Source organism: Andrena cerasifolii, chromosome 13 (assembly GCF_050908995.1).
Source record: "Andrena cerasifolii isolate SP2316 chromosome 13, iyAndCera1_principal, whole genome shotgun sequence".
Classification (NCBI taxonomy): Eukaryota; Metazoa; Arthropoda; class Insecta; order Hymenoptera; family Andrenidae; genus Andrena; species Andrena cerasifolii.
Window position 1 is genome coordinate 11,232,484 of NC_135130.1, and position 23,933 is coordinate 11,256,416.

A 23,933-nucleotide genomic window follows, 5' to 3' on the forward strand; every position below is an offset into this window, starting at 1 on the left:
AGGCGGCCCTTTTCACTTTGAGGGTTAAGAAGTTAGCTGATGGTTTGAGGATTACTTAGACTCCGTACATAAGGCAACTGTGCGCGGTTAGTTTGCGGTGCACACAGGCTCTGAAACCAGCAGAGAGCTTCCTCCTTTCTTCTTCTTTTTCGTTTTTCACGCGAGTTCCGCGCGCGCGCACCTCCCAGTTTCCTTTCGTCGAGTTTGCTTTAACAAGGGTGTAGGGCTTTGCGTTTAACCCGTGGCACCGAGGACTCTTCTTGGCGAACTTGCGTCACGACGAATCCATAAATTAAAATTAAAAACTCAAATCAAACCTTCTCAAACCCCCGATTTTCAATTTATCGATTTGAAATCCCTTGGACCATCGCGAGTTCTTCGCAGACTGATTCCCCGCGAATTTGAAAACCTTTCAGCGTGGTATCGCGCTACGGAATTCCGCCAAAAGAGGGATAAACAAAAAAGACAAGCAGGACTTAAGAGCGTGGTCGATAAACTTGAAAACCTATACCATTCGTATCCCTATATGTGTGTTCGTTTCAACATCTACGGTCCCATTCTCAAGCAACCTCGACGAAGCGGAGACGCGCGTCGGAACGTCGGCTGATCGCCAAGAAACGAGATAGAAGCGTGTGCAGCTTCGTGATTCGAAGTAGGTGGGCCCCAGGTAGCCAGGACAGATAACACCCGGAGATTACCGCGGACAGAGTCATTAGCAGTGTCGGCTTCTGTGTCGGTCAGGATATTCTCTCACTTTCCTCGACCTCCCTCTTCTCTAACTCCACCATCCCCCTCCCCTTTATCGGGCTGGTCAATTCACGTGGCACGATACACACACGGCTCGAGTCCTTTCGATGCCTGCCTCTCCCGATTTCCACCGACTCTTTAGACTCCTTAACTCTGGCTCTGCGGTAGTCCCTCTCCTTCGATAGCCTCCATCCGAAATTACACGGATATTTCATGATTCGGAATCTAGAACAAGGAGCGTGATAGGCTTTTCCAGCTAAAGGACCAGAAATGTCATCAGAAGTGGTAAAAGCACCTTCCCTTCGGTCATTGAAATTCATGGCGAAAAGACGCACATTTGTCGCGCTCGAGCAAGCCCCGATTAGACTGCGGAGAAATACTAATTGCTCCGATCAGCGTTCGCACATATTTTCCACGGCGCCGGAGGCGTGTCGAGGCCGAAGGTCCAGGAGAAAGGAGATAGCTTGCACACAGCCGGAGAGAGAGAGAAAGGGAAAGAGGCATTCGGCTTTGATAGGCTAATGACAAACGCCTAGATTGGCCGGCTTATCAGCCGAGCAGCGCTAATTATTTCTCCTTTGTACGGAGCCGCGCATAATGGCGACTGCCGCGGGCCAACAGCTTCTCCCCGTATGATCGCGATTTCCACACACGACGGCAGGCAGCGCTGGTCTGCGTTTTATTTATTGCTGGATTGGGAGGGATCCACCGCACAGGGACACGGATTGGACACCGTTTCTCTCTCTGCCTGTAGTTATCGCGACCGCTCTCGCAGTACAGACCTTTGCCCTTATCCTCTGTCTGCCCCTTGTTCGCCGGAGGAGGTCGCTGCCAACGCGGTGGAACATGTTTCCGAGGACTTTGCCACCCGTGGATGCTCGTATCTTACAGTAAAAACTTCTACTTCTATGAATTATTTCGCGACCTCGTGTTTTCTTTATTTTACCTCGGTTGTGACGGTAAAAGAAGGTGGCGCACACTTACTTTCGCATAATCTTGATGGATTCCACAGGGATTGGTTGAAGTGATTATGGAAAATGTATGTTGAGAAATATCTCGTTTCGTTTGCGCAACAGTTGTATTCTTGACACGATTTTGGCAGCAAAATTCGTCGAATTGTAAAATCAATTGATGAGGTAGAATGAAATAGTGACTTCGCGCTCAAGATTATGAAAATTCCACCGCGCGCTTACCGCGGTGCCACGGTGGAACGTGGATTTATCGAGTAGCCAGCACAGGAGCATCCATTCCCCGATGGAATGTCCCGTGCAATCTTGTTGGCTCTTACGGTACCAGTGCATTTGCATGGCGCTGAAGGAGCAGCGAAACACGACTTAAGAGTGAATCAATCGTTTTATTCGCCTTGAATATATCACAAAACTTTCACCATTAAAAAGACTCTTAGTCCGAATACTTTTTAGCTTGCACAAAAACAAGAAACGTCTACCTGCCTTTTTAAAGATTCAGTCTTACACAGATTTCTTCCAAATTTGAAATGAAATTGATGTTAAAGCTTCACGAACATATACGCAACATCGATCTTTTAATTAGAGAAGTCAAAGAGAGAAATCGTCATCGTCGAGGAGAGATATGACATCGACCGTGAAACCGCGTGCTTTAGAACGAATTTACGGTTCGAGCCGATCGACGCTGCACGATGCGACTGGCGCAATGCTTATAGCAACGCTCCACGAAATAATCTCGTAGAATAACACGATGTCGCCGAGCGCGAGAAACTTTTACTAGAATTCGTGGTCTTTTCTCTCTTGCTCCTCTTTGTCGTAACATTCTCTGAATCTTTGCCTATTAATAGCGATCCATAATACATAATAGGTCAGCATGTCGTCTCGTTGACGTTTAATGGTTATGTTTTCCTACGTACCTTTCACTCAGAAAGCACAATGGCATGTAACAATATACATTCTTTAAGTACATTCATTATGGGTCTACAGAAACAGTAGACGACAGTAGCATCGATCAATTTCGCGATTAAGAAAACATCGATAATAATCAGTAGCATGAATTAGGTTAGATTGCACGCGGTGACATATAATTGAACACATAACGTAGTCAGACAGTTAATTGTCATTAAAATCCTGATATACGATGAAGGTAGAATTGTTTTAACATCGAATTTCTATGCTACCACAACTTCAAGTCAATAATTAATGAAGATTGGTTATAATTCTAATCTTACCTCGTAAAACACTCGCTCGCGTAAGAACGTCGTCCACGGAGAGCAGTAGAGAGAGAGAGAGAGGAAGGAGTTGGCATTGTTACCAACGTCGTTGAGCTATTGCAGAAAACCGCGGGAACTTGAAATCGATTGAATCGATGCCCAGCGCAACGCAGCAGTCGACTGATTTTTAGAGAAAATATTCGGGATCCGTGATTGAATCGCGAGAGCACAAGCTCTGCTCTGAGACAATCTGTCCCAATGAACGATCACCTCTCTGTTTCAGACAATATTGAACTCGATGCACAAATACCAGCCGAGGTTTCACCTGGCGAGAGCCAATCACATCTCGCAACTCGCCTACTCCACATTCAGGAGTTACGTTTTCAAGGAAACGGAATTTATCGCGGTGACTGCTTACCAAAACGAAAAGGTAAGTGAACATTTGCGTTCCATTTCAATCTATTTTCGTTCACTGATCAGCATTGCGAAATTACGATATTAAACGAAAAGTGAAATAAGAGGTTATAATTATGATACAGTGATACAGATCTTTGCAACATTTCCAAAACTATCGACGGGATGGGAAAACTTTAATAATCACTGAAATCAATGAAATTCTGTTCTTATCTCAGAAGAAAGCATATTTTATCTTCTGAATGGTTAGGAAAACGACGATTCGAAAAATTAGTGGGTGGAAAGCAGCGTTTGATCGAAAACAGGGACAAACGAAAAGTTTTTCTTTGGGTTGGGCGTGTTAATTAAAATCCCCCGTTGTCGATCGAGCCGAAAGGGTTCGGGGAACCGCCGTAATTCCTCGTACGCATTATTTTTGATGTTGCGAGCGCGCAAAGGGGCCCCCTTGTCCAGATTTTTCGTTATGCGATTCTTCTCCCCCTTCGTTATCGTCGTCCCTTCCCGGTATCTGGGGCCGGAAGAAGGATATCGTTTCTGTGGATCTCTCCAAACGGCGAACGCCTCTGCGTTTCTTGAAATCCACTAAATTGAGCTCGATCGGCAGAACAGTTGCATCACCGTAACACGGATCGATTGTTTCGTGGGATGTGATCTCTAAAGGACATAAAATAACATGAGAACTTAATTTTGTTGCAGATCACCCAGTTAAAGATCGACAACAATCCATTCGCGAAAGGGTTCCGGGACACCGGGGCAGGGAAACGCGAGAAAAAGTGAGTATCGCTTTCAAAACTGAGCTAAATAATAATACAGATACTTGCCGTAAAAGAATTCAGAAAGTCTAGAATCCAAGAAGACCCATTCACTCGAACTTTTTTGTGGTCTATATCTGGGGATTTTGATAAAACTATTGTTTTCCATGAAAAGTCTATTTTTACGGCAAGTTCTTCGTCTTACCCGCTACTTTGTCAGAAAAACAATGGCAAATAGATAAAACCACCAAACATTATCCTATAAAAACGATGTTCACCACATGGCGCGTTTGAGAAATCTGAAAATTCAAGGGAACCACTCCTTTCGGGCTCATCCCGTCGATCAGAATTCAATTTTAAACCATGTCTTCGAGGTAGACCTAACTGATCACGAAGCGTTTAGTTGTCTCCCCTCGATCCGCGCTATTAAGATCAACATGTTGACCTCAGGGTTAGCCCCTAGGGCCTGGGGATGGTTCGGCGGGGCTCATTTGCACCCCGGTCGGCTGGTATCGTCCATTTGTATTCAATATCGCGGGTTTATGAGCTTATATGTCAGGACGAGGGTTCCTGGCCGCAACGAGGTCCATTTCAATTTCATTGGTCGCGTCTAGGGGGTGATGGAGGCTCTCGAGTGGATTCTGACGAGGTTAAGTTGCTATGCATAGGTCTCGTGGCGCCCTCGTTAACGTTGCTAATCCTCGTTAGGCACTTATCGCCGGCCCAAAGCCCGCGTAAGCTCCGCCAATTTGTCTGTATCGCGAATGGCATTAGCGTTGGAGCATTCAGGTGCTGTGACGTAGGGGAAAAAGGGTTGTAATGGAGGGTAAAATTGTTTATGACGCTTGTGACTGTTTCGGTTGGATTTAATGAGCTGTCTTAGGGTATACAGTAGCAGACCGAAATCCGGAATCCATTGACGCTTTAATCCTTGATTGTGAACACTACAGCGGATGTTAGGTGATGTTCGAACCACTTATCCTTTTAATGAAGCTGTGGATTAGGTAAACTTTGTAGATTAATCTAAGCTTAATCTGCACAGCCTGAAGTTCTGAATTGATTCTGTTATCTACAGAGGTACTGGTAATCTCAGAAGTAGGCTCACATTTTGGTAACACTGGCCTATCACAACCAAAAAATTTCCAAACGTCATGTTTTAAACCAACTGACACCATTAGCCACAGTATTTACTTAGCAGCCTGGCTTCAGGGCATCAACTCTTCCTTAGACACGTGCTCCGTGCGGGTGTGCGAAAAAAGCTGGGACCGAGAAAATTCCGCGGAAATTGAAGCGATGCCCGGCACGGCCCACGGATAAAGAAAGGGCGAGGTTAATCGAGAAAATATGCAAAGCAGGGGGCGCGTCGTGGCGCCGTCTAATTAGAATAAGGGTTAGTTTTGGCTTATGGTTTCGGTTAAGGGTGGCCGGATCCCATCAGGAAGCCGCAGAGAAACGGGAGATGTAGCCGTGGGAGTGGGAGAGAGCGGGGTTGGAACATAGCCAATCATCGGATTAGCATACTGATGCTCAGGGGCGGCGCTGTCGTTAGCGTGGAGGGTGCCACTTGGTTGTAGCTTTGAATTTTATATTGCCGCTACCAGCCAGTAACTGGCGTATAAAAGGGCGTTTTAGAGGTGGCGTTGTCTACTCTCGGTGTCGATGGCCTTATATCCTCCTTTTTTTGCAAAGATTCTTCCCTTCATTTTCGTTGAAATTCTGTAAAAAAAATCTGAGGTTTCATGCAACCATTACTTAAAATTGGTGTAAATTTGTTACCTTATTCAGTTCATTGATGATAACACTTTTAGGCAACTAATATAACATATATGCAAAATATCGCCCCGCAGCACTTCCTCAACAGTCACGTGCTCACGCCCGTCCGTCAATGTATTGGCTTCGCAGGAGGGCGCATTATTTCGTTAACTTTTTAACAATGCAGACCGGAGCCGTCCAGTCACGAGACGGCGTAACGCCACTCGAGTGTGTCGAGTCGATTCGTCATGCCGGTTAAAAAGAAATATTTTCAGCCAAATGGGAAAAAAAGGCGACCACTTGGCCCGGCGCGGTTCGTTGTCACGTCATTTATCACCGCACGCGTCGGAACGATCCTATCGGTGTACGCGAAGAATGAATCTGTCTACGGGCAGATTGTCACGGATCCCCGTTATTATTTGTCACGCCCTCCGCTTTTCTTCACGTATTGAAGATTAAAATTAACTCTCATAAAGACAACCGAATAACCACCCCTTTCCAAGCTACGCCACATTTTCTTCTGTGGAAGATACGTCCGACTATCCAGAATTCGTCAAGACAGTCCAACTTCGAACGATCGACACCTAGGATTTTTATAGAGAATCGCTCTGAACGCGCCACACTTGATGCTGCGCTTTCAGGGATACTGGACGGGGGTGGAAACACAAAAAAAGCGTGGCCGGGGTTCATTGCGCCGGCACGAGGGCCCCGGGGTTCAAGGGGTGATTATAAATCCTCGACGATGACACAGGGGTGGGATGACACCGATAGTCGAACGTCAAAGGCGACTGGGGGCTGAATTTTCATTCTGTCTCTGAACGTCGTCAACCATCGATGAGACGGCGGCTTCACTCGATGAGCAACGCGGAGTAGACGTCCCATAATTATGGCGAAATTATACGGGACCTTTGATTCCTTCCACCTCTTCTTTTTGCGACGCGTGCGAGCGCCCCCTCGCGACGATTTAAGGAGAAATTGTGGAGATTTAGAATAGGGGTGCGGGGTCAGCTGGGGTACCCCAATCACAGGCTATCCCCATTGTGGTTGATCGCATGGTGAGTGGACATATTAAGAATAACGAGATCTTCCCGTTTCTTGGTAAAGTGCGTGACAAAAACCAAATTCACCGGTGACCCGCGCAACGCGGCGTGCGTCGGAAGACCGTGTGCCAGTGAAAGCCGCGGAGAAATGCGAGCCGGCTGGGTTCTCTGAAAAACGATAGAAACTCGGCAAGTTTCGAGCCGTACAGGAAACAAAGAGCGAGCACGTGGCCGATCGCGGATCAAAGAGATTCCCCGACCGCACGATAATTCAGCGGCAACTTTTGAAATAGCTCAATTACGCCGGCCGCGATGGATTTCCGTGGATATGCATAATTCATCGTGGAAAGTCGTACCGGCCACCCGGCTTGCCAAAATGGGCAGATAGAAGAAATATCCTTCGATTGAGATCGATATATCCCCGGTCGGCGTGATTATTCAGTGAAATTGCGACAAGAAGGCGTACCAGTTTGAGGTTAGGCGCACCACGGTATGGGCTTTCGTTGTGTTAGAAGTAATTGGACATCGCGTTTATGGACTTCTGTACGATTAACTACGTTCCAGGGATGGACGGGATATTGTCTGCATGTAATGTAGGGGTCATTCCACGCCAAATCGATCAGTTCCTGCGGTCGATGTCTGGGAGTTTGATGAAATTGAACTATCTAGGTAGTGAATAGTAATTAAGCACATTTAATGAGGAGTGAAATGAGGATTCGCAAGCTGTTAAAGGTGGAGGGTTTGATGGGCCCGGTTGTAATAATTTTCAAAATCCCGTTCACAAACAAGTGCTTTCGAAACTAGAACAGCTGCTCGCGAGCGCGCTACAGAAGCACGTCTAGGGAATCCAATTACCTCATCCGACGTGTAAGTACAGATAGTGGAATCGATCAAAGAAACGCGCATTTCACGGATAACAACAAAATTGAGGGATGTCGCATTTTAATTTAGCAGGACTTGAAAGTAGGTTAAGGTTAGCCGTCGAAACACTAATCTCGTAAACATCAACCGTCCGTCATTGAATTTCATTGTTTACTCCAGGATGCATCTGAAATTCATGAAATGTTTGACGGACCCAAACTGATAGTTGGAATAAGGGGCTACTTTCAACGAAAAATGTGCAAGCTTACCAACACAATCCTGAACAAAGGCTCTAGCAATCGTTTGATCATCATCAGAAGCGTCCTCTCCTCACTTTCTGGTCAATCTTTAGTTTAAATAGAGAACTATCACCACATGTTCAGAATACAGGCAGCTCTAACCTGCATGTATCTTTCTTGAAGTAACTAGCCGAAGCCCCCAGAACGTCAGGTGAACCAACCATATCGAACAGCCTGTCTATAAAAAAAATTCATGACCAAAATATCGTTAGATAGCCGAGGGAAGGGAGAGTCACTTACAAAATCCCGTGTAGTCTACGCAAACTATTGATTTTAACGTGCTCTCGCACTTAAGCGCGTCGGAAACCGGAGAACCGTAGCGTAACACCCTTTCGAGCCTCACGGATTCATCCGTACACCGACGATGTACACACTCTGACCATCTCTCTCTGTTTCTCCCCTTCTTTCTGCTTCCCCCCTGCTCCCTCGCTCTATACGTCTCTCTTTCACTCTGTCGTCGTTTTGCTTTCCCTGTGTCGGTGCATTGATCGCATTACATGGCATTAAGGTATCGGTAAGCCTCTCGTTACGTCCGGCTCCTCTCATGGCCCTAGTCGAGTCTTACACGATACTTAGGTTTGTTCGGCGTGTCCGTTGAAATACGCTGATTTGCATCGTTCTGTTCCTCCCTTAACCCCTTCATTCCCGACGGGATGCGTACCTTCTCGGTTAATGAGCTTCGCCGCGGGACGAATTTGTTGATTTGCCCGGTGGCTCCTTCAAGGTGGACATGGGGAACGCGATACGTATGGCCCGGTTGCGTAGATTTTTGTAGTGAACCGCCTGTGGGAAACCATTACTGTGAAGATTTTCGGGGTAAGCCCGTTTTGGAATTGCAACCCGGTGGGTAACGTGGAAAATTGGTTTCTGAATTGGAAACGGCGGCTTTGAGAGGAATTGGGTTGCAAATTGGGATGTCAAGCTTCCATGGAATAGCGGTGAGTGTGGAAACTGGAATGTGAACATCTTCGAAGCCAATTTTGCCAATTGGTTCCGTAAGTCTCCTGTTCCAAAGTGGGGAAGTCATTGTATATCACTGTAATTTGCACGGGAGTCCGACCATTTCATTGTGGATTATATAGAGGCACCCTAATATAATCGATCTAATGATACGATCCGCGCAACGATGACGGTTGACACACATTTACGGGACTGCAACAGTTATACCAAACCCGTGCGAAGTATGTAGCTTCATTAAGTGGTGGATTATCTGCGTTGCCACTGTGATCATTGTGAACCTCTGTGTAACCTATTTTGGATAGTGGTAACAATTGTGAGAGAAATATCAATGCTATTGTTCTTCTGACATGTATTTTCATTTCAAACCGTGATCCCTTAAGATACCTGACCTGGAAGCCCAGACACAGTCGAATCATCCTGTAACAAAGACCCTCAATAAGATCGCGTAACCAGCCCTAGAAGATGGCTAACTCTGCGTCGTTGTTGCAGAAGGCAGGCGGTATTGACAGTGTCGGGAGGCGGTTCCAGGCTGACAGCAGGTGGTCCAGCGTCCCCCGAGAACCGTCGCTCCTCAAACTCCGTCAATGATCTCCTCGATGACGATGACAAGCTCCTGGACGTCGTGGGTCCTGACACTCCCCACCCCGGACACCATCAGCGCGAACGTGAGCACTCCCGTGAAAGGGACGACAGGACCAGTGAGAGGGGCGAAGGCAGCGATTCATCAGGCTCTGAGAGTGGAGGTGGTCCAGGGCCAACAAGCTCAGAGGGACCTAGACCAGAAGTCTCAGTGGGCCTGCCGCTTCATCCACCTCTATTACCATACCTCTACCCACCAGTACCCGGCCTATATCCTGGTCCAGGTCCTCTAATACCCCCCAGTCACCTGGGCATCCACGGTGGAGTGTCACCAGGCATGCTCTTTAACGCGCAACTAGCTCTTGCCGCATCTCAGCATCCAGCCTTGTTTGCGCACTACCACCACCCCTTGGCCAGCCCGTTACATCAGCTGAAAGGACATCGATACGCGCCTTATACCTTACCAGCGCCATCCCACGGCTCCGCTTTCGAGACTGTCACCCCCGGTAGCAGGACTCTCAGTCCTAGATCCCCTCCACCCAGGCCTCCAACCGGGTCCCCAACGCCAACAGCGGGCCTGACGTCCAGCAGCAGCTCCGCCGGCGAGCTGAAGTCCATCGAGAACATGGTGAACGGGCTCCAAGAGAAGAGGAGGCGCAGCCCCAGCCTGACACCTGGCCACAGGGGCGATGCGGATGCTGGGGGAGGGAGTCCGTGACAGGAGAACGAGCCCGTGACCAGCACAAACGACGACCCCGAAGACAAGCGGTTGGCTGAACCCTGTGACCCTGAAAAGCTCTACGGCGACGAGAGGGAGCCGGACTCGACCTCCGAGCTGTCGTAGCGAGGGAGAGGGTCGTCGGTTCGACCCGGGACCCTCTGTGCCCCATTCTGGGATGCTTCATGGCACCCCGGGCCCCTCCGCGTCCCTCTGGTGGACAGGCGGCGACCTGGATGAGGGACGCCCGAGACTACGAAGTGCAATTTTACGCTACGGACTGGGGACGTGTTCTCCTTTGATATCTGGGACTCGGCGCTGGGCTTAGTTCCCTGTGAGTGTATATAATATGGCCGGGGTGGATCGCGTGGGGCCCGGGGTCTACAGACGTTGCACGGTTTGCGAGAGTTGGTGGTGTACATTAACGCGGGGCACGGTAGGGTGCACGATGCGAACGTCTTCGTCACCTCAGAAGTCATCTAAAATCCTTGCAATATTCTTCTGATATCCTGTCAGCAACAGGCTTTCACCAGTACTCGAAGTGTTTCGAACTTGTACACTGCAATTGTTCAGAAGCTTGGTAAGGACAGAGTGACATGCACGTCGCTAGTGATAAATAGCACGACTACGTTCTGCCCGCGTGCGTTTTAGGTGTAAACGAGGGAGACATTGCAATACAAAAGCACCTCCTACTATTTGCAGCCCCTGTACATATGTATCCTAGTGATATTATATTATATTATATTTTATATATATATATATATATATATATATATATGTATATATATATTATATATATATATAAATATAAATAACTACTCTCTGTATTAATTATTGAATATAATATTATATTAATTATTAGAGAGACGTAAATGACGCATAAACGCACGCTGCCCGATAACGCCACGACGCCCCCGAACGCGAATGGAAAAGAAGGTGAAAGAAGATATAAATGATATGCCACAAATGACAATTTCAATCCGATTCGGTCTCCTTTCCGCTCTTGTCTGCCTCTCTGCGTGTTTTATAGATGAAAAATTGGGACTTAAGCGTCGTCCTCGGAGTTACGGGAACGTAGAGGGTGCCACTTTCGCAACACGTCAGTTCTGGAACCTTATCAGACCGAATCGGACCAAAATCACGAACGATCTCTGTGAAGGCGTTCGTCCACACCCTCTCGACACTGTTGCTTCGGAGAATGGACACCCTTTTGCTTTATCACCCCGCGCCCCTCGTTCCTCTATTTGTATAAACGTTAGCGATCGATGTAGATAACTGCGGAAAAAAGCGGCGAAGCGTTGAGCAGTGAACTTTTCAAGAATGCAGTGCTTGGCGAATGTGCAGCACCCTGTCGTTCCTAAAAGGCAAGGGTGGTTACCCCCTCGTTCTGGCCGACGCATGAGTCCAGTGTACTCTCGTGATTAACCCTCAGATTGCCGGTAATTTTAAATTTTGGTACTAATTCTACAGCAAGTATGGTATTAGAAAAAATTGCAATTCTGGGAAACTTAATTTAACGGGTGATTAGAATGTTGGAGTGCGACTTCTGTTCGCAGAGCTTGTCATCAACTTTCCTTTGATAAATTCCTATTTTTATGCTTTATTCTTTTTCACCGAAATGTTGCAATGAAACGAACTGTAGGGCCTGCTATATAAGTTTATCGTTTTTATTGTGTACAAATTGTAACTACATTTGTTCAGTATCCTTTTAGTGATTAGTGTCAATTACTTTCAGTTGTAAACTGTTATTAGCGATGAACTTTTTTACAATTCTCCTGTGTAAATGTTGGAATACCGTGTTTTATAATATTTACTACGCAGTGTAATCGTTCTAATTGTACAGAATACGGAATTGTAACACCTCGGCAATCTCAAAGTGCCGCCACAATTATTCCTCGAACATTTCCTTATTTCAATTGTGGAGAAACTCGTGATACCTAAGACACTATCACGTTTGTTGTATAAAAATGTGAATATATACGCCTACACCTGTTCCTACTTCTTTTTTTATTAATTAATGCCACTTTGCCAGTTACAAACTGTCATTATATTGATTATTTTAAATATTTCTTTCCTATTTAAAATTTTTAATAAATGCGATGTCTGTTAAACGTTCGTCGGTATTATTTGTTGTTATTTTTTTGTTCTCCTCATTTTCTTGTCCATCTGTCTTAGTGACAAACCTGCGAGCCTAAGTCGCACTTGAGCCATTTTAATAAGTAATTTTATTTTCAGTCTTGACATTGATTAATTTCACGGAACGAAATCGCTCACTTAAGTCATCCCGTTATTTTTATCGATCACACACACACATTCTTCTCCACCTATCGTGAAAAAACACAAAAAGTTTTAATATCCGCAGGGGATTGAAACTAAAAGCCGTGCACCTTCCTCGACCCGAGCGGAAACGAAGTCACGCCGAAGATTTTATAAACGAGAATACCGCTTCCTTTTGGCTCAATCCTCGGGGAAGGTCCAAAAATGGGATGTAGGAGAGACGCGGAGCGATAATTGAAAATAATTGAAAAATGCAACGGCAGAACGTTCATATTTCATATAAGATGATGCTCGGAAAGCAACGTGACTGCAGCGCGCACAGCCTGGTGCGCAATTCAGGGCCGTATCGTCTAGTAACGGGGCCCTACCCAAGCACAGTGAAGACTAACACAATTGTCCCTCGACGTACAAAAAATCTTGCTCAATCCTCGATTCATTTGTTTCCTTCGTTCACTCTCATTACGATTACTTTCCGAAGCGCGCTGCACACGGTCCTGCACCAAGGGAGGAGAACACGTTGTCGAGAGAAAAGCAATAAAATGAAAAAGACAAGAATGTAACGCAGCGAAATCGAAATCTTTTAAACAAACACGAGAATCCGTGATATCCGTGGCTTGTATTGTATATTGTACACCTTCCCAGCCCTCCCCTCCTTCACCCCTACCTCCCAGAAACGCCCTCCGAGATCCACGTGACTAAGAATTATATATATATTAATTTAAAAATACGAAACTGTCTTTTTCTCTCTGTTTCTTGCCACCCTCACTCACGTTCTGTGATTATCAGTGACTTTAGATCCAGGGATGTTAATAGGAATTTCTGTTTAACTGCAACTCTCCCGATAATGAGATTGCACGCAGCTCGACTAATTTCCTGCTATCATCATCAAGGTTTGGAGGTAAGTGAGCAATTCGTAGGGTTTGCTAACGAGGAAGCAACGTTTCGCGAACGTTTCAAATACAAATCGTCATTAATATTCATAGAAGTTGACTACAGCAAAAGAAACGAACCCGTAGAAGGTGTACGGCAGCGCAAACTTCGCCACCTGGTGTCAGATCTAGTAATCACTGTTAATCACGTGATCGATCTCTGAACGAATTACCATAGTAATCGTCGTCCAACCGAGAACATGCCCATTCAGGCTCTACTCGATAGTTAAATAAACAAACTTCGTCCGTTAAAAATATGCCACGACCACCTCAAGGTGAGTCTCTCAATTTTTCCGCCCCGCCCGCCATAAACGCTAACGACTTAATCGCACGTGAACGCACAAATTACATGATTGTATAATTAAAGCCACTCGATCGGATCCCTATGAGCCGGTATATTTATCGGAAACGAGGAATTCCGTGGTTCTTTCTTTTCTTCATAACCTAAAATATCGCGTTGCCGCCGACAAGCTTCGCGTTTAAGCATAAATAATTCATGTGCACGCGTGGGTCGTTTATGGATTCATAAAAAATATACCACAAACAAACATGCGTAATACGAATGACGTGGGGGGCAAGTCCCAATTATGACGTGGGGAAAGTTCCCGTCGATACCACTTCTGAAGAGATCTTTGGCCCTCCGTAATTGGGCTTAAATTAATGCTCTTAGAAATTACAGAACCGTGGACTTCCATACAGCACCCGCCCCTAATATCGTTTACATATCTGGGACCTATTAGATACCTGTAATTCTTAGTCGTAGTCTGAAAAGTTTTCCTCTTTAAACGCATGCTGTGACTAAAAAATGCGTCGATGACCATACGCGGTGTGGAAAATATGGCGTCACAGACTTGGACTAAAACGGGCGGCAGTCACAGCAGCGCCTAATCTGGAAAATCTACGAGCCGTGACATTCCATTTTCATGGTCAATTAATGCAACGCAATCGATCTGACGCCGCTGACACCGTTCCGATCCTTTCACTCGTATCTACTGCGATTTTTTCCACCATCAATTGGCGATAATTGCTCGTCCGAGTTGTCGGTGCGCGCTTCCAGCTAAATGAAATTAATTAGTGGCGGAAGAGATTACCTAGTAGGAAAGGGCAGCTGAGTATGTCTTTTCCAGCTAAGTGAAATTACCCCCAGTTCATGCGAGTTCTCTTTAGTCATCCTTCGAAATCCCTGTCGAAAGCGTTCGGCTGTAAGAGCCATGAATAGAGGAAACAGGACTCGAGAAAATAAATGGGCTCCGTCTGAAGTAAGATACGTATCGGTTGACTTTTATGCGGCTCGTTTTTCGATTTTATACCGCGTTCCGCGAGCAGCCAACCAGTATCGTGGTAATCGATTCGATCACGAAAGCTGCTCGTCTTTTTGTTGTCTTTAAACGCGATAGAGCTATGGCAGTTCCGGCGATATTAGCATGACTTCCCCCTCGAGGGTGTAGTAGCGGTTTCTTAAAAAGTAATTTGCAAAACGAACGTTCTCAACGTATTCCCAATATTTATATATTGCGATGGGCTAAGTTTAAGACCCCCGCTGTGGGGTTGCAAAATTCCAGGACTTTTTAACCAAAAATCCTGCTATGCATAAGAAATGCTGGCTGATTTATGCAATAAATGTATATGGGATTGACGTTTCCACTACAGAAATCTGTTAACGTTAACCAGGCTCGTTAATTTGCCCATTTTCCCGTGGAGTGGCATTCGACAGAGCCGACCTTTCAGTGGAAAAAGGATCCGTGTTCGAAGGGAATCGAAGGAAACACGCGGCCCGCCCGAGGTCCTCGCCGAACCAATTTGTATGCTGATGGCTATCTCCGCGGAATAATTTATAAACGATATTAAACCGTGCTCTTTGGCCGGGGCACGCTACACGCTTGGTACCGGGCCGCCCTCTGCCCGGTCCTCTGGAAGGGGGTGGACGTGAATTTATCGTCGGGAATGCAATCTGTCATCGTGTATCGGCGACTAGGATACGACTTCTGGGACTATTAAATCGTGAGTCCATTTCGATTGAGGGGGACGAATCAATGAATAACAACCTCTAGTGGAAGACGATTTGCAAGCTTGAAATGTGTGGCGACGTTACCACAAAAGGGTAACGCTATGCACTTCTATTCTAGAAGGATAGGATTCTTTGCCGAACCTTCAGTTTTGGAACGAAGGGATCGTTGCAAAACCAGGAATCTAAATACTACTAGACACCTGACACGGGAAAGTGCCAACGGCTGACTGCAAGTGGTTGCCAGCGTCCTAACCTCAAATGCTCAATGAATAACCGTGAAACGAGGAAGCAGGTGGAAGAAGCTTGAGAAGCTTCGCAGACGATTCGCGTGGAACGAAGATTAGGAAGCAATCGGAATGCCCGGTGGCCTTTGATCGGCATCGAAACGCGTCCGTGGTATCCCACAGAGGGGACCGGGGGCGGGAGGGAGGTCTGGTGAAGTTGAAGGGGCCCGAGGGCCACTCGACAGCCCGATAGCGACGAGGATTTAATTGACACCGGGAGGTGTCGCAGCACTAAACTATGCAAAGTGGCCGACTTGACGGTCGGCTTTTGCTCTGTGAAACGATTCCAGCCGCTCAGAAGACCGCTCCGGAACGCGATGGCCCGGCGAGAACGGCGATCAAGCCAGAAATTAAGGTTACGCGTCCGTGGAGACGTGTTTTCGGGCTGATCGATCGATCTGTCGTCGACGTCGTTTGAAACTGGCAGCCGAGGTTGAATGGATTCGGGGGTAGGAGGATGGTCTTCTATTTGCATTTCTGGGATACGACGGGCAGCTGGGATGGGGAAGGAATGCAATGTATATATCCCTGGTAGGTTTTAAAGATCATTTAATACAACTGCAATTGACTGCAACCGGGCCTATGAACCGTCGGGATTCCCCCGATTCCAGGCAGCACCCAAGGACTCCCTGGAGGGCCAAGAAGGAGAGGAAGCGGAAAGAAGGAACGACGAAAAAAATCCGACGAAACGACGGAGACGCGAAACAACAGCGGCCTGGAAAAAATGGCGAAAAATGCGAACTTCTCACCGCGGCGGGCGACAAAGGGCTGCTGGAGACCAGCGCCGCGCGCAGATAAATCTTTCCGTCTCTCTTTCACCTTTCTCGCTTAGTTGGAGCCACCGTCGAAGCCCCTTTCTGGTCCAGGGTAGCCTGCCCCCCTGCACTCCGCCACGGCTGGCTCTCATTTACACTACGAGCAGCAGGATTTACTGGCCGCAGAATACAATGCGGACCTGTCCGTGTCCATCCAGCGAGACCGGGAGCCATCCTCTAGTCGTGTACCTCTTCGCCGTGGCTATAGATATCCGCTCGGTTGGCCGGCGTCTTCGTCGTCGCCGATGGAAAGAGGAATAATGGGAGCGGAGAGTGTCGGCCGCCGTATTTCGAGCGGATTTACGACGCCAACCGACGCGAGATTGATGCTTGTCGCTGCCTCCTACCCGTCTCTTTTAGGTTATGAACAGGGGAGTCTGCCCGGGGTAATTAATTGACCCCCGTTGGGAATGTTAGTTGACACCATCGGGCTTGAACCAGTGGCGTTTGAAGGCTTCAGAAACGTTTTAAAGGCCTCTAACAAGGAGCTAAGTTCATCTCGCCAACCTAAGAATCGCCTAGAAAGCAATAATTCCCAGACTGAACCAAGAATCTTAGATCGTAAACGTGTTTGGAGCCTTGCACATCTGGCTGGGCCAGAATTGGGGTCTCAGCAATCCCTCTCTTGAAACATCTCCCAGAGTCCAACCACCCATTCTCACCTGGACACCCAAGTCACCTTCCATTTCAGGGTGAGAGAACTGTACCAACGCGGCACTGGGCCCGAAACGCGATGTAACAGCTCGGGCCCTTTAAGCGGTCGCAGGCGGCGGCATCGGTGCCCTCAAACGCGCCGACAAACGTTGTCCTGCTAGAAACCCCTCCTTCCGCCAACCCTTTCCCAAGCTGCGGTATACACGCAGTCAGCCTCGCTTCGTTCTCCTGTGAAACTGAGGACCCAGAGGACCGTTTTCGAGACCAGGTGCAAATGGAGAACCGGCTGAGGGCCTTACCTCGCGGTACCCTTGTTAGGTCTTCTTAAAATATGGGATTTTAGGGACGCTGATAAAGCGATGTGTCCGTAAAGAATAATTGCTAGACGAATGTAAACAGAAGGCATGGGGAAACAGCGTAGTGGACATAGATGGGAGCGGGATCTATTTTTACTTTCCTTAAAAGATTCTGAATTGCTCACAAAAACCACAACTACCTGTGAAAACAATAACCCAGTAAAGAGTCCAAGCAATGTTCCCTAAAATACCAACGCCTGCTGCAAACGAATTTATCACGCCCAGGATTTATCGACCCTCGAGCAACTCGAAACGAAGGTGGCCAATAAAACGGCAAGTCTCCAGGCATTACTTTTCATCGTCGTTCGAGGCCCTCGCGAACAAAGTACGCCTCAGTGTTTCTCTCCCCTTTCACAGACGAATCGTGTGGGAGTGACTCTCCGCCGCGGCTGATTTGCGATCAATTTGCCCTAATTTACAATCGGTGCCCTTGGCTGCGGTGCCTCCAGCGTCGCCAGCCCATGAAAGGCACGCCGAGTGGGCCTCATGTTCCTTCGGGGACCTAAAGATTCATCCCAGCCGACGAGAAATTAATCGAATGGCTTGTAAACCTTGCTGGGTCTTTACTGGCTCTGCTGGAAAATTGATTGGGCCCAAAATGTAAGACAACGGACCTGCTTGACCTGGGCTGAATCTAACATGGAGTTAATCAGCACCTAACCTCAAATATCTGAAATATGCACTTAATATTACTAAGTACCATTCAGTGAATCCACTTTTTATAGGGGCATTCAGTAATAATACACTTTCAGAGAACAGAAAAACAGTTGACAAGCAAATAAGCCACGCCTGAGAGCGCGATATTCAATTAAACTGTGAAATCTCCTTTCCCAATTCAGCCTGAATGCTCGTTCTGGAAAGAAGCTCAGCTGAAGCTGATCTTGAGGCCACGATTGAGTAGCCAGAATATTTCTATCGCTTTGATTAATTCTCATTTTATCGTTCTATCAGCGGATTCAAAGAGTCTCAAGACGTTTTTCACACCCCAAACGAGACGCCCGCTTTATTACAGACGGCAGATTTACGACTAACGGTTTCGTTTCTACCTTTTAGGAGTTTTATACGCTTTCAGGTCTGCTGGAATCGTGGCAAAAATAATGACAGGAAACATAAATTTTACTGAACGGTGATTGCGAGATAAGTGAGAGAGACTGGTTTTCGAGCGGCGATTCAGTGTCTACTCTGTTTTAATTACTTCATTATTTGGCTGGCAAAAACTTTAAAGCAAAATACGCTAGTAGATCTGCAATTAAGAATAGAACTATGATTTTCACCGAATCATAAAGGGAGAACAATACTGTGGGTATAAGACCACTAAGTCCCCAAATTTGGGCATCATGAATTACCAGCTGCATCAAAATTTTCTCCACAAAACAGGAGGGGAAGACATAGGGCCACGAGGGTGACCAGGAGGAAATCCGTGGTGGGGACGGCTGTATTTCACCTTCTCGGTTCCACGGGGCCCGCCATACATAACGTTGGGCCCCTCACAAAGGACTCGTGGTGAGATGGTAGCCTACAAGATCGGATAATATGGGTAGTTATTTGTCGGCGCCGATGTTGGTTTTTGAGCCGGTGTGTTGGCTCGTGCGTGTGAGGCCCCCCCGCAGCGACGGACCCGCTGGTTCCTCTCTCCCGTCACTTCTCAGTTTTCCTTCGTCCTTCTCGCTCGTCCATCGAGGCGTCATCTTCTTCCTTCCCGTCCCGTTTCTCTTCACCCTTATCTCCGCACTTCTCATCACTTTTCGCGCTCTATCTGGAGGCTGGTCGCTAAGGCCCCTGCAAGCATTCGCGTCCTGAGAGATCAGCGGCCCGATTAAACGCGAAATGGGAATTAATAGGGACCCCTGGGTGCTTGGATCACGGAGCACGGTTTCCGGTGGCTCATCGGATCTGATGACTTTCGTCGATCGATGATTTGGGTCCGCTGCTTCTTTGTTTTGGGACTTCTTTTCGGCTTATATTGCTTGCGTAACAATATTTAGGATACGAAGTTGGATGTTGCTGCTTGCTAGTTTTTGGGCCGCTATGGTCGATAGGTAAACTGTATTGTACCTTATTACCTACACTAAATTCTTTCTAGTACCCATTACATGCTGGTGGCCACACAAGTGTCTCTAGAAATCCCCAGGACCGTTCCCTCTAGGGAGCGCCATTCGTTATTAAATAACTCGGCCGGCCGCTGTCTCCTCCTCGCACTTATCTCCCGCGCTCCGTCTAATCGCAATAAACCGAGAAAGGCGAGAGCCGTTAAGCACAAAAATATGGACATCGGCTCGCGGAGGGGTACAAACGACGTGCAACGGGTAGGGCAGCGGAGAAGGGACCCCGCCGCCACACACATGCTGCGCCGAGGCGTCCGTAACGTCTTTTAATCACGAAATGAGCCGGCTCTCTTCAAACGCCGAGGGGCCCGCGGTCCTCCGTTGGCCGAATTAAGTAAATCAATAAATAACGAGGATACCTCGGCAACACCTGCGCGCGCTCTCTTCGCCGGCACCGAGTAACAGGATTTACGGCGTAAGGCGCCGCGTCGCGCCGATTCTTTCCCTCTCTTCCGCCGTCCCTATCTCTTTGGCGATGAGTTTCACCGGCGCGATTTTGGGAGCTGCGAAGTCCCATAAGCCGCAATGGCTTTGACCTCCGCTACAGCTTGGGAGGAACTTGCTCGGTGCAGTACACCAGTGTCTAACTAGACTAATATAGACTATGGAGGTAAAGGGCTAATGGGATTATGAGATTTAACGCAGATCCATCTTAGATCTAACCTAACCTAGACTGGTTTTGGATAATACTTCGTAGTTCTTATACGGGTCACTGTATAATTTGACTTTGTATTAGAGTTTGGTCTGGTACATTGAGCTATGCCATTATTATGATTCGATAAAGAGTATAAGGCTGCAATTTATAGATGAGGAGACGCCATTCAAGCACTCCCAGTGCTGGGACGAAGATCCACCAGTAAACGCAGCTGCCCAGCTCGCGATCTCTCTTTATTAATTTTAATATGGGACAGATAAGACGGTTATGAGACTTCATCAAGGAAGATGACGATAAAGAGTGGAGTTAATGAAGATTATATCGCGTGTACAATTAATCGGGTTAATTTCGTGAACCCAGCTGTTTCGTTCCTTGTGACAGATCCAGCAATTTCTTGACACCTCGTGTTGGACTCCATTTTCCGACATTTATTAGTTAGATTTTAAGGTTAGGGTTATGGAGTAAGTAACGGCGTGACTAAACCAACAAGATCAGGGATATTCTACAAACAGAAATCGTAATGACGATCGCCAAAGTTGATAGTAAGCAAGGATCGGTATTAAAAGAGTACAATAACGAACAACAATTATGGGAAAGGTAATAAACAAAGGGCGTATTAACAAAAATGGGAATATCTCGATGTGAAACAGGAAACCTCGATGAGAAGAAGGCGCCAATAAAGAGGACACATAAAGAAACGAACGAAAAAGTGATGAGAGATTAACGTCAAGCATGGATGTCATAAATAATAATTATCATGAGAATTATCGGGGAAAACATGGGAGCCATGGAAAATGCTTTCGATCATCGTGATTTATGCCTGTGCCTTCACAATAGACATCGGATTAGCCTGAAAGAAAGGGAAATAATGTCCTCTCCTTCAAGAACTTACAAAAGATCGAAAATGTATGACAAGTGCATAACGATGTCACTAGATGGCAGCTACTTATGTCAGAGCGCCATAAAAATCAAGATGAATGCGGAGCTAAAGTTAATTAGATTATGTTTGAACAACTATAATAAAATTCCCTAGGAATTCAAAATATATATTGCGAAGTGAGATACACCCTGATCGTTCTATGCTATAGGAACCTCCCGGTCAATCACGCTAACGAGGCTTCGAGTATTCGCTTTTTCGTTCCTGCAAGCGATCGACGTTTATCGAGCGACTAGTAAACTTTACGGGGAGGAAATTATCTGAAAATGGAAATGGAGGAGATCAATGATTCATTAATCGGCGAGTGCGCCGTCGTACACTTGGATTTCTTTGGCAGTTTAATGATAGGATTCGGAACGATGAGCTTACCTTTAAACACATTTTAGAAATGATTCAGCAATGGTAAACAGTAACTTCGCATTAAAGTAAGAAAAGGGAGAAGGGAATTCTCCGTCGATGCACAGGAAACTTATCCCCAGCTCGATTCCCCGCGATCATCGCGATTCAGGGACAAAGCTGAGGTATGAGCAGAATGTTAAACGTGCCGTTTCAAACTGGAAACTTCTTTAACGAGCATAATTTAATAACGTAGCCTCTACGTTACCGTGGCACTTTATGTGCCATTGTCGAGGAAGAGCGCGGGAACCATCAGCGGAAACCGCAGGGGAAAGGCAGCGTGTGCTCGTGCCCTTTTTCTGGCCTTTCGATGCTCATTGTCACGGCCTGATAAGCATCGTGACCTGATCTTTTTCCGAGACACCTCCGAAAACCCAAAGGGAACAAGCGAGGCACTGCAAATTGTGAAATACAGTGAAGGGATGGATCACCATATTCATTTGCACATTATGGATTTGTGAAATTGAGGTTAGGTTCCACATAACTCAGTCCTGATACTGGAGATTCTTTTGAACTATAGTATCACGGTCAATGAATACGAAAATAAGTACATCCACACGAGCACCCCTCTGGGGAAAAAGCTTCGAAGCGCCAAAGATGAGAGGTGAAGGGTAGGGGAAGCGGAGACGGGCAATTCGGCGCGAGTTTGCGAAATCGCAGGCAGCGTTCAGCGGAATCATCGCCGGTATTCCGAGAACGCGAGATATGAAATCTGCTTTCCATGGCTGGAACGGACGGCAAAGGGAGCCGCGGCGGCTAGCGACAGCAGCGACAACAGCAGTAACGAGCGGGCTGCTGTTGCCGGTAGCCGCAGCGCCATTTCGCAAATTGAAATGGAACGTTCGTTCGTTCCTCCCTTTTTTTTTCTCGGCGTTTAACCGTAATACGCAGCGCGTTTATCCGTGTGTACGGGGGCCCCGGCAAAAAGAGGAACTGGCGCGTACAAACGGCAAGGAAATATTGCTCGGTGTCGGCGCGCGAAAATTTATTGCCGCGCCTGCCGTCGAGAGCCTGGGACCACGGGAGGGGCAGGAAAGCGGGGCGTTGGAGTGGGGGAAGTGAGGTGGGAGGACTGAGGGAGACTGAGGAAAGAAGGATTAAAGGAATAGACAAGAGACAGAGGGAGAGAGAGAGAGAGAGAGAGAGCAGAGGTGTAATAGTGAGATGAGGAGCAAGGTGGGAAATTTGGGGGTGAGATAAGAGAAATTGAGGAAGTGAGGTTGTTACAAAAATGAAGGGAAAGAAGACCACGAAGTTGAGAGAACATAGCCATACTGGAGAAGATCAGTGATGGAAAGGTGTACACCATCAGTCCATTGGTAGCAATGAAGGAGCTTCAGAAGACCTAAACGACAGGAAGAGTAAATCAAGAATAGAAAAGAATTGCACAGAGGAAACGGGAAACTACCCGACGAAACAACGAGGAGGGAGAAGAAAAACACTAAAGGAAGAGAGCATCCGGATGACGACAAGAGGAGGAAGAGAAGATTACAGGCTCCCCCTGACAGGAAATAGAGAGGCTTTAATAAGAGAGTGGACAAAGGGGCGGGGGGTGTGCTGAGTTTCGGCTAATCGAAAATGTGAAATGAAACACGAACGGGTACACTCGCGTTACAGGCGACAGACGGTCCGTTAAATTATCGCGCAAAAGGATGACAATGTCCGCGGCGCGCGTTTTCCTTGCAGCGGTCGGCCATTTGCTTTTTAGACGGCTCGTTACACGAGCGTCATCCTCCGTGGGATATTTGTCAAGCCGCCTGTTTGTTTTTTTACAGGACACCGTGATTTGCCGCGACAAATAGGCCGAGTGAAACGAGTCGTGCTCGCTTTTAGAAGTGGTGCCTTGAAGAGACGAAGGATCGTGAAGCATCGTTGAGCACTTTTTTCCTTGTATAAACCCGTCCACAGGACCAAGACGGAGCTGGTTTAAAGAACATTGTGAATTGTCCCTCCTCTGAATTTACCAATTTGCTGTCCGTATTTGCAAATGCACCATCAGCGGATGGGCAACGGGTCTGCATCTTGTCTTGCGATGCATCTAATTCCCGATTCGCAACAAAACGTCTCTCAGACATCGCGCGGCGATCGGGAAGCTCGCTCCTTGTTAAAGATTCAGCACGAAACGGCGAGGCGGAGCTCACCGTACGACTTCATAACGATTTCGTTGGCGGCGACAGCGGGCAACACTTAATAAACGCGCGCCGATGCAGAACGCT

The 23,933-nt window shown here is 47.1% G+C and overlaps 2 protein-coding genes across 4 annotated transcripts in view; one reads left to right on the forward strand and one right to left on the reverse strand.

The window, feature by feature from the left end:
* Bi (T-box transcription factor bifid) overlaps positions 1–12,416 on the forward strand; it is a 77,009-nt gene extending 64,593 nt beyond the window's left edge. For 2 of the 3 annotated variants that reach the window (XM_076825222.1, XM_076825220.1), the window contains exons 5-7: positions 3,210–3,356; positions 4,037–4,113; positions 9,494–12,416. In XM_076825222.1, the coding sequence (XP_076681337.1) occupies positions 3,210–3,356; positions 4,037–4,113; positions 9,494–10,301 (1,032 nt within the window). In that variant the 3' untranslated portion in view covers positions 10,302–12,416. The remainder of the gene's footprint in view (positions 1–3,209; positions 3,357–4,036; positions 4,114–9,493) is intronic. The other variant, XM_076825221.1, reaches the window with a different exon arrangement.
* Sppl (signal peptide peptidase-like protein) overlaps positions 1–23,933 on the reverse strand; it is a 327,977-nt gene that overhangs the window by 84,247 nt on the left and 219,797 nt on the right. The gene's annotated exons all lie outside the window — the stretch shown is intronic.